Source organism: Aulostomus chinensis, chromosome 20, assembly GCF_037954235.1.
Source record: "Aulostomus chinensis isolate RoL2024-O1b breed Wild chromosome 20, RoL_Achi_v1.0, whole genome shotgun sequence".
In the NCBI taxonomy this organism is placed as follows: domain Eukaryota; kingdom Metazoa; phylum Chordata; class Actinopteri; order Syngnathiformes; family Aulostomidae; genus Aulostomus; species Aulostomus chinensis.
In genome coordinates, this window is record NC_141339.1 from 9,579,728 (window position 1) to 9,591,075 (window position 11,348).

An 11,348-nucleotide genomic window follows, 5' to 3' on the forward strand; every position below is an offset into this window, starting at 1 on the left:
GAAACACTGCTCACGTGGATATTCATATGTATTTTGTATTTTGATGTTTTTCACATATTTTTCCAGCGGTACTCGTGCACTTTTTTCCTAATACCTAAAGAATATCAGCTTATGCGTCTATTGCAGTATTACCCCAAATATTTGCATCCAAAAAATTCTGTATGTGTTGAATGGTTTTGGGTTTTTTTTTAGATCCAATGAATGAGGACTCTACTCATATTCATCAACATTTTGATCAAAGTTAACAATGTTTTAGGTATAATGTAATACGCCATGTGTGCTCTAAAACAAGATCATTTCTTTTTTGAGTGTCAAACAGCCCCACATCTTGCACAGAAGACACAGTTGTAATGACAACAAAAGTGGAAACTAGAGAAAGACTCCTAAAATTTTCCGTGTACTATAGCAATAAACCTTGTCTGTGCCAGCACTTGTCCAAATGCTGACTTTACAGAGCTCGGCACAAAAACACATAAAAGGACAAATTGAAGCCATAAAAAACAAGAAGCACCACCAAGAGAAAATACATCTAAAGAAATAATTGAACTGATCGAAAATCATTTAAAAAAAAATACAAGATGTTGAATTATTGAGCTGTAGAGCCTCAGGTTTGTTGGTGTGCAGCCTGGAAGCTACGCTGGTAAAAAGCATGTTTTATCAAGACAGGTAGCATTGCATTACATTATTTAGCATTGACTGTACCCACTGAGCATTTATGAAGCCCCCCCCCACCCTCTGATTGCTGTCAACTACATCGAGTGAATTCGTCAACCAGGCAGACAAATACCGTTTCTGTTTAATTTATTCCTTACACTTTTACTCCCTTGGTGTTGGTTTTGAAAAACACGTTATCACTCTTTCTTCTATGGGCGCATGATCATCTGTGTTGTTAACCGAACAGCCAACATTTGAGGAAATCCTCCTTGGCGTCCACTCCAGAGCCAGAGAAGTAGATGAAGAAGCCAATGAATGAATGGTAGCGATTTGGAAGTGTTAGCACATCATTGGCAGAAAGTCATCAGGCGTGCTCCCTTTCAGGGAACAGTAACCTGAATTCAGGCTGGTGGAAGAGGCTGTCATCGTGTCTGTGGTTGCTTCCTTCCTTGTGGGTGATTAGTCTTTTCTCCTCTCTCCTCAGCTGTGTGCAAAAGCATCCAATACCCGGTCACAAAGGAAATCCTTCTAAAGTTTGTGGACAGCTGTTCTCAGGGAGCCCATGACCGGAAACGCCCTCCAGACCCAGACGCACAACTGATGCCCCCTCCCCCTCCAAAGAGACCCAACCGGTCCCTCCCGTAGCCCTGGGGCTGGGCCCCTCTGGACTGCTCCACAGTCGCTGTACATGTACATCACCAGCCACCGCCAATGCACCCCCCCCCCCCAAAAAAAAACATCAACAACAAAACAAAACATTTATGACATCGGCCTGAACACAAGGACTACAGAAACCCCATCAACTGACTGTGTCAATGTCATTAATTTACCTTGTAGACTTATTTGTAGCTTTAATTGCTGGTGTTCTTATTAAATTGAAAAACATCATGCTTAATTTAAGTCCGAGCTAATTGGTAATTATCAACAGGAGCATTGTTTTGGCTTCAAGTAACACCTGGGAACGCAGACCTTGTTTATGTTTTGTCAAGTTCCTAATTTGTACCGAAGGAGGAGTAAACATCATCAAAGCTCAATCTACTTGTTGATGCTTTTGTTTACGGATCTCATTCCCATCTGCGTCGCTACGGGAGTGTGGTGTTTATGTTTCGCTGACAGACTGCATACAGTCAGGGGATTTTTCAAGTGTTTTCAGGTGTAGAAAACTTAAAACAAATAAGCATGATAATGAATGCAACACAAGCTTTAGTTCTATCAACCTTTTGACTTTATCGAGCTTGTACGTTGTTCGTGAAATAGTTAGCGGAGCTGTTCAGAGTAATAACAGGCGGGACGTTCATTATCACTCCAGTAACCGTATTGTTATATCGCATGTGTATTTGAACGCTGTACATCTTCGGTCATAACAGTGAGAAAAGTTTCAACGCAGTGAATAATAAGTTTTCAAGGTTTCATTGTTTAATTTACCGAGTGGATGATGAAGTGGTGGACTGTGGGATGATGTTTCCATTCCATTCAAATCAGCTTTTATGTGACGTTGGCCTGCTGTAGTGCTGCAGTACACCACTGCCATGATAAACCATTGAATGAAACAAATCACACATCTGTTTATCTTTGGTTCTGAAAAACTAATGGGTGGAGATCTTAAGTAAGGAGGTTCTCTCCCCTTTTTTTTCATATGACATACTTTTTACACACATTTCCGTGACAAAAATGGCTTTGGGACCTATATTAAGCATGACACAAGCTGGTGTCTGGTCAAGTGCAAGCTTCATTGCTAGTTTCAAGCCGGCGCAAAATAAAGTTTTCATGCCAAGCGTACTCATCCTTGAAAAATAAGTCCGTTCAAAAGTCTGTTTCCAGATTAGCAGCACTCACTTCTCCATGGTTGAAATGCGTGCGCCACTGAAGTAGCAACATGCCAAGTCCTGGCACTGCTTGGGCTTTAAAGGGAATGACACAAGGCACTCTGATTGGTTTGAGTGACGTCATGCCTGATACACACGTATAAATAATTGGGTGTCTAATGAGTGCTCTTTGCGTCGTGCACCACGGTCCGCGCTCTGATTACACGCCTTCTAAATTGCAAATTAAGACTGAACACGCCCCGAACGCATGGCGCACGAATAGCGCCATCTGCCTGGTACCATAGATAGCTTACATAGGGCTCTTTGAGGTTCAGTTATTGTTAAATCTTCTTTTGTCGGTTCTTAATGAGTCATTCAGCTTTGTTCAGGTTGACTGCAAGATGCATTTCAAAGTATCACATCCTCAGTTTTCTACATTACTGCTCACAGCTACTTTTCCATCACTTAATTATAAGCCGGTAATTATGAATTATCTGCTAGTTGCACATTGTGTGAGACGTCAATGATCAAATCTGCCATTCCTTACTCATAGAATGTTCTGTCACAATTGAATCTGTTGTGCCAAGGAACTGCTACACAACTGGTATCACCTATTTACTCCACTGGCTCTATGAAAGTTGCCACACAGACTTACTCATTCTCTTCCCTCTTTCCCTGACTTGGATGGGAAAGTTGCTAGTTTTGCTTTATAGAAGAAGAGGTTAGCTCCTGCCAAACTAGCTAATGTGGGGCATGTTATTTTACACGCAGCAGGTGTCTTGTCCAGTTTATGCTTCCCATCAAAATGACACCAGATGCCCACTTTCAAAATACCATTTGCTTTTTTAAAATTACCTACTGCTGTTCTCTGCCATATCTCCTGTAAAATTAGCTTTGCATGTAGCTTAACCTGGTCCCAGCAGCCAGTTAACTCAACAGCTTCATTGCCTAACAAGGGCAGAAAATGAAGAATAAATGTAATAAGGCTTATTGCCGATTATGTTATGCGTTGCAATGCATCCCAGAATTGAGACATTTTCACACTACTGGTCTACTACTAATGGCATAGCGTAATACTCATACATGCTGGCAACTGACCATGAACAAAATATTTCAGTTTTAAAAAGTATAAAGATTAAATCTATGGAGGCTTTACTGTAAGCTCCTAGATCGTATAATCATTCCTTTGGCTATTTCCTCATGAAACCATGGTTAAAATACAGATGAAATGTTTAGCCACCACTTGAAAACTTTAAATTTTATTGTGTAGGAGCAGCATGATGCACTTAAAAATGTTGCCACATCATCTCTGTATGCAGCTTAGTGCCATTTTTATTTTAAAAAAGAAATCTTCAAAGAAATGACTGCTTTGCATGAAATGGTAACTTTAGAAAGTCTAGCAAAATAACAAACACTAATCCATCAGCTTTGATGAATGCGCTTCAAAAAAAAAACTGTGATACGGCCTGAAGGAATGAGGTAGGTTCACTCTGAAAGAGGGAGATAGAGCTGGAGAGAAACCGAGTCTGTTAAAGAAAACCTGAGATAAGTTCAGACTTGGTTACCATGGTAGCTGATACAGAGTTTAAGTTTACCTGTCCTATTGAAACTAAAAACCCATGAGTCTTCAACATCTGAATTTTCAACAAAGTCCATTTGCATTCATGCCATCTTCTGGAATATTCTTCTGTTTTTTTACTCCAACCAAAGTTGTTTTATTTATAAGAACACACCAACATTTTGCCAAATGCATTTATTGTCCAAAAGCAGATCGATACCCTTCTCTCCTCTCTGTTAGCATTTTGGAGCCTCGGGGTCTCTCCCTTACCAGTCAAAGTTGTTTGGATATGTATCTAACAGAACAAACTCTTAGCTTCAGCAGAGGTTTTTCATAGTGAATGTTGAGCACAACCTTATTCTTTTAAGCAAGCAAAGACATTTAGGGAGAAAACTATTTTTTTTACTTTTAAGATGGCTTTTCCTACGAGCATTCATACCAGCTAAGCTAGCGGGGAGATGAGAATGTGACCCAATTTCTGCAAATTAATCACAAAGCTGTGAAAAGAATCACATTACAGACAATTGAAAGGGGATTCAGACTAAATAGCCCCACATCACAAGGTACCACCCAGACTTGATGATAATATAACATGAAGGTTCCTGTTGGGGCAACTGTGGCCCTTTTAATCTTATAGCACAAGCTTAATCAACAGATATAGATTCTCCTTGGAGTTATAACCCTGATTTGATTTGATGACATTTCTGGTCACCAATGATAGCAGCAAACATGATCTGATAAAATAGAACAGCAGAATCTCAATTGTCAAAAGCAAGCATGGAGCAGCTGGCAGTGTCACCAAGCAACGGTAGACAGTCTCCCTTCAGGCTAACATTAGCTAGCGAATGTCACTGCTGTTGGTGGTTAATAAATAGCTCACTTCCAACTCTCACTGGAGAACCAGTGACCATTTTTGCATCCAAACTGGTTTGTCATTTGTTTTTATGATTCCACGCCAGCAAAAGCCATAAGCCAGAGTTGTTAGGTGTTTTGGGTTGTCTGTCCATCTGTACATCCCATTCTTGTTCACATGATTTCTCCGGAATACTTCGAGGGCATTTATGCAAATTTGTCACAAACATCATCTGGGACTCGAGGATAAACAGAAAGATTTGGGTGAAGTTACAGTGTGGGCGGCACAGTGGTGCAGTGGTCAGCACTGTCGCCTCACAGCAAGAAGGTTCCTGGTTCAAGCCCTGGCTCCAGCACAGGATCTTTCTGTGTGGAGTCTGCATGTTCTCCCTGTTCCTGTGTGGGTTCTCTCTGGTACTCCAGCTTCCTCCACAGTCCAAAGACATCAAGAGGGGACGAGGCTGATTGATACTCTAACTTGACCGTAGGTGTGGCTGTGATGTGTTGGCCCTGTGATGGACTGGTGACCAGGGTGAACCCTGCCTCTCGCCCAAAGGCTGCTGGGATAGGCTCCAGCCCCCCCCACGACCCTTAGTAGGATAAGTGGAAGAAAATGGATGGATGGACAAGTCACTGTCACTTTACATGAATAACAATATATCTCAGGAATGCCTTGAGGATTTTCCTAAAATATAGTACAATTGGTCCTTCCACTGGGACTCAAGGATGGTTTAAGGTCAAGGTCACTCTGACCAGCACACCTTTGTTGAGATTTACAGCTGTTTTTGTATACAAAGTGTAAGAGAGTGAATGCAGGGGGCTTCCTCTGCTCCCTCTGGTACCATCATCTTAATAATGAGATCCTGTCATGTGTGAAGTTCTTTTATTTTGAAATCTCATAATGTGTGCATTTTTGAGATTAGAGGAGAGAATATCTTTAAAGATTTTCCTTTAGTGTGTGATGCAACCAGATTTAACAGTCAGGATTCAGAAATTCCAGTTGTGTGTGTCCAGCTTTAAAAGTAGTAAAGAAGGGTCACTGAAATGTATTGGTCAAACTGCTTATGAATGGGGACTGGCAGCCCACTTTTTGTCTGATTGTCTCATTAGTACCTCTGAAAATGTATCCATTATCAGTTTGAAGAAAAAAATGTAGATGTGAAGATAATGTCCTTTTTGGTTGACTTTCTAAGTAGTTTTACTGAATTGTATTCGTGATCTAGAGCAGAGATCCTTAAAAATACATTCACCCATCAGTTTTGATAAACAAGGGAGGAAAGAGCAAATTGCTATGTGTCTCTCGCCTCGCAGTTTCAAATCCTCTGATATTTCGTTATCGTCTTCCGACCCTCGTGTGCCAGCAGGAAATCAGATTCTGCCAAGACGACCACCACATATCAAGGTGAAGCATCCCAAAAAAAAAAAAAAAAATTACCACCACTGATAAAACTGATGTTTCAGTTTTCACACTCCTCAAAACTTAGTGACCCAGTGTATCATTGTGCTGCTAAAATGTCCCCTGCAGGGTGAGACGACATGTGACATGATGATGAATGTGGTTTGCCTCGAGCAACCATTTTCACCCGCTGTCTTGCTGTTGACCTCTGACCTTTTCTTGGATGGCGACAAGTTGAGAATCGGATATTTAAAGTATCCTCCTCATTTCTCCTCTGTTTCAATCCCAAAGGAAACTCCCGCTGCGAGGGAACATTTGATTACTTTTTCCTTATTGTTGCCGACATTTCTGCCTGTTGCCAGGAGTGTTGCCCGTCTGCACTGCTCATCACCCACTGCGGTGAGTGTGGAAGTCATTGCCTCGGCAGCGTTCATGCTGCATGTCAGTAACAAGCTCTGCATTGAAATTCCTGGTTTGTTTCAGATTTTATAAACCAGTGAAATAATGTCTCTGATTTATTTATTGTTTTATTTCTCTTCTATTTCTGCCGACGATGATCGATCCCTGAACATTTGTGGAGCTGTTTTAAATTGTGCTCCCGTGTCGCAAAACGACTTATTTTTAGGCTTCGGAATCAGAACTTGTGCGTATTTTAAGATTAAGGTGACAGCGGCGGTTAGTCATGCAGTGTGGAGAATTTAGATCAGAATGTTAGTCACTGGAGTATAGCGCAGTGGAACAAATCAAGCGTGCACATGTATATTTTGAGTTCCTGCGTGCTGATGCCGGAGGCGACTGTTCTTATAGCAGAGATGGATGAGCTGCACTCACGGGCCTCTCTTCCCCCTCTGGCTGCACATGAAAGCCGACTGATTTTCATGAAAGCTTCGTTCACCTTTCTGTCATGACTCTGTTTCGCCGCCGAGACATCGCCATCCTCGCGCAGCAGGTGCAGCAAGAATGTTTCTGCATCTTAGTTTTCTGCTGAACTTAATTTCCATTCACCTAAATTCAGCTACCTGCTGATCTAACAACAGCTGGGCTTTTATTCCAAACCCCCCCTTACAGCAAAATATTCTTTCTTCACAGGGGATTTTGCATTATTCTGTATGAAAACATTAATGTCCTTACAAGATTGTGAGCAGAAAACAACACCCACAAACACATGAAAAAGCAAATCCCAGAACATCAATATGGGTATGTTTGTGCCCTGGGGTGCAGGAGGCGAGAGGGTGGGTGCTGTGACTGAATGGATCTGGAAATGTAAACACACTCGGCATCTTTGCATGAGCACAGGTGGTGCAGCAAAGATTATGAGGCTCACTCTCTGTCGGCTCAGGTGTCGGAGGCGGGAAGCTGGAGAGCTCCACTGCGATATTAAATCAGCAGAAACGATTTGCAGGCCAGTATCACCTCAATATTATCTGCGCTTTGAATAACATATTTATGTCCCTCTCTGATCGGTGGTGCAAAGACAGGCTCTCAGTGCTGCTTAGATGTATGAATTCACGATACGAGGACATTCGACTCTTCGACAGCAGTGAGTCGAATCATCCGACGGATTGAAGTTACAATCTTCACTCTGACAATGAAGTCCGACCTGATTAATGATCTGAAATGAGATGTTTAATTGCAAACATTTTTCAGGGCTGGAGTCAGGCAGGCATGGCACCACACATCTATTATCGCATATTCTCCTTCTCATAAGCGCCTCTCAGGCCTGATGCCATGTGGCAATGTATGACTCCCATTTGAGGGGGAATGGTAATAATGCTCCTGCACTCTTGTTTTCATCAAAAGAAGCAATTAGGAGGTGGTTGTTTGTGATGGCAGAGAGTCTTTCCGCTGGCATCGTTTCCTAGTGGAGCACGGCGAGGTTGTTTGGTCACGTTATTGCACCCGTTCATCCGTCTGTTAAAGTGCAGTTTATCAATGAACTTTGCTTGCTGTTTCACTTCACTTCCAAAGATTAGCAAGAGAACTTGTGGTTTAGCCGTTAAACAGCAGTACCTGTAGCACTGATGTGAAGTTAAGTAAACAAAATATGTGGATAATGTCTTGTCTTACCAGGAGGATTATCTTGATTTTCAGATTTTATTGGGTCTTTCAAAAGTGGGTTTTTGCCAACTTAAAGATAAACAACACCCTTGGCTTATTACTCATCGTCTAAATCATTAGGAAAGTGACGCCAACAAAGCCCTGCCAGGTTTGCCATAACACATTAGCCTGTTGGGTGGTAGTGATAACAAACTGGTTGTAGCTTGAGCCTGCCCTGTACCTCGAGAGTTTGCTCACAGTGCTACATTAACAGAGGACAGGTAAACCTAACCCTGATTGGCTTGCTCCAATGTGTGAGGGTAAATCATATGTTAGACAGCAAGCACATACGGGGTAGCCATGCTACACTCACCTGTGTAACCAACTAGCTGAGCGAGCCTGGTTAAGCTGAGGGAGCTATTAGCTTCATCACGGGACAAAGGTGAGAACACGGGTTGGTCAACTGGGGTGTATTAAGGGTGGATGCGTACCCCCAATACAGTTCAGTCTATCAGCTACCAGCAGAGGACGTGTCGTTGGAGCTTCCATAGTTGATCACACCTAGCTTAACTACTGTAGCGTTCACTTGTGCCAGGTCCTGTGCTGATGGATGTACGCACCAAAATTTAAATGGAGTCATCAGCTTATTGTAATTTTTCATACATTTTTTAAAAATCTTTTTTTTTTTATGCACACTTGTAATTATGCAAGTGCACAATTAACATTGACAAGACGAGAAAACTTTTAATTCTCTCTGTCTTTCAAGGAAAGGTGTGTTATTCTTTTAGTTTTAGACTTTTCTCCTTTTTTTTTTGGAAGATATTTAGCAATTCCCAATGTTTTTCCACCAGGTGAACTTCTAGCCAAAGCTAAGAAAATCAAACATAAATTACAATAAAATAGATTTCTTCCAGTGCATTTTAATCCATTTTTTCCTCTTGATTTTAAACCCACAGGTCAGACAGGACAATCTTTCACACCTCACCACTGTTAAACCATTCATTCCGATGTTCTACGAGGTTTAAATGACGGAGGGACCTTTTCTTAGTCTTATAAGCATCTAAGCTTCAAGGCCAAACTGCACAAGCAAAAAAGAAAATTACAGCTGCAGGTTGAATGTGTCCCTCCTACCCCCCACTGCTGACATTCTCACATGCACCAATGTTAATGGACTGAAGAGAGATTAAAGAACATTTCATTGTCAAATTTTCTCTAGTTTTATTCTTCGGTTGCCAGCAGGAAGAAAATAAAAATGATTGACTTTAAACAAACTTGACACTGGAACTGCAGAAGACTTATTGGTAAAGTAATTTGAAGTTGATTACGGAGTGTTAAAGGAAATGGCACTGTGCGGCGCAGGAGCCGCCCTTGAAAAAAAAAAAAATTCAATAAAAAAAAGTCCTGACCTTTTCAGTTTTAATGCAGCAATGTCGGAGTATGGTTGCAGTTTGTTTTCCTGACAGGCTGCGTCTACTCACAGGCGTGTTAATGGAGCAGATGCTGAACAAATGATGCAAACACAGCAAAGGAACAACTGACTAGGTCTGAGGGAGTTGAACGTGTAAATTTCGGTGCAAGTAAAAATATTTAAAGTGTGAAATCAGTGAGCAGAAATAATTTCTTTAACATCCATGTAAGGAAAGATGTTCATGCTCCACCAGCTATTGTCCTCTACCCATCTCATTTGCTCTTTTTTTAGTCAGTAAACATCAAGAAAGTGCTGGATTAAACTGCTGCTTCCCACTTTAATCAGGATTTAGAGTTAATATACATAAGCACGCACCTAGCAGGGCTGCAGCCGGACACATTTGGTTCAGTGTTGGGTGTGATGTTGATTCAGTGTCACTTATGTCTAAATCCATGTGTGCAGCATAGAAACTTATTTTTATATTATTTTTTGAGGGGGGTGGAATTAATGAACCAAAATCTGGTATTTTCCAAATGTCCATGTCCACACACCATAGAATCCTTAATGTTTTTAGACGAGTGATGGAAATTCTGGCTCCTTTTGGTCAGTTCATTGAACTCTGCTCTTCATTTAGTTCTTTTTAACTACTTCTGTTTAAAATATCTCAACCAAATTGAGTGGTGTTTTGAAGCACTGTTGGTTTGTGCGTACGCATCGCTCAAATCCATCCATCCATCCATTTTCTTCCGCTTATTCCTGTTAAGAGTTGCGGGGGGGGGGGGGAGGGCTGGAGCCTATCCCAGCATCAACGGACGAGAGGCGGGGTTCACCCTGGACAGGTCACCAGTCCATTACAGGACCAACACATAGAGACAGACAACCATTCACACTCACAGTCACACCTAGGGTCAATTTAGACGCGCAGGGTTCTCAAACTGGTCCAGTAAAGGGCTCCTGTGGCTGCAGGTTTTCATTCCAACCTAGCAAAAGCAACACCTGATCCAACAATTAAGCTGTGTGGACACAGCTCAATTGATTTAAGTAGAATCAGGTGTTGCTTTTGCTGGGTTGGAATGAAAACCTGCAGCCACAGGAGCCCTTTACTGGACCAGTTTGAGACCCTTGAAGAGTATCAATCAGCCTCATCCCCTCTTGATGTCTTTGGACTGTGGGAGGAAGCTGGAGTACCAGAGAGAACCCACACAGGAACAGGGAGAACATGCAGACTCCACAGAGAAAGATCCTGTGCTGGAGCCAGGACTCAAACCCAGAACCTTCTTGCTGTGAGGCGACAGCGCTATCAACTGCACCATCGAGCCGCCGCATCGCTTTAATGTTCAATGTAATTTACATATCTAGAGTACCATAAAAATATTATGTTAAGTATTAAAAAATACCCTTCTATTTATTGAACTATCACACTCAAAAGTTGAAACAGAATATCACATAACTAATGAAGTAAAAGCATCCGATATTTTAGCCTTGTGTCCCCAACCCCCCTACCTGCAACCTGATGATATGATCGCTCTCTGCCATCAAGAGTGGTCGATGGCATGCACACAGCACATGAACACGGTATTCAGTCGGTTCATGTGTGTTTGGTGGAAAGGTCTTGCTTTTAACACAAATGGAAAGAAA

General features: G+C 41.8%; 1 protein-coding gene across 1 annotated transcript in view; it reads left to right on the top strand.

Annotated features, from left to right (window-relative positions):
• rngtt (RNA guanylyltransferase and 5'-phosphatase) overlaps positions 1–2,351 on the top strand; it is a 97,700-nt gene extending 95,349 nt beyond the window's left edge. The window contains exon 16 of the mRNA XM_086189092.1: positions 1,139–2,351. Within this exon, the coding sequence (XP_086045218.1) occupies positions 1,139–1,299 (161 nt within the window). The 3' untranslated portion in view covers positions 1,300–2,351. The remainder of the gene's footprint in view (positions 1–1,138) is intronic.
• The last annotated feature ends 8,997 nt before the right edge of the window (positions 2,352–11,348 follow it).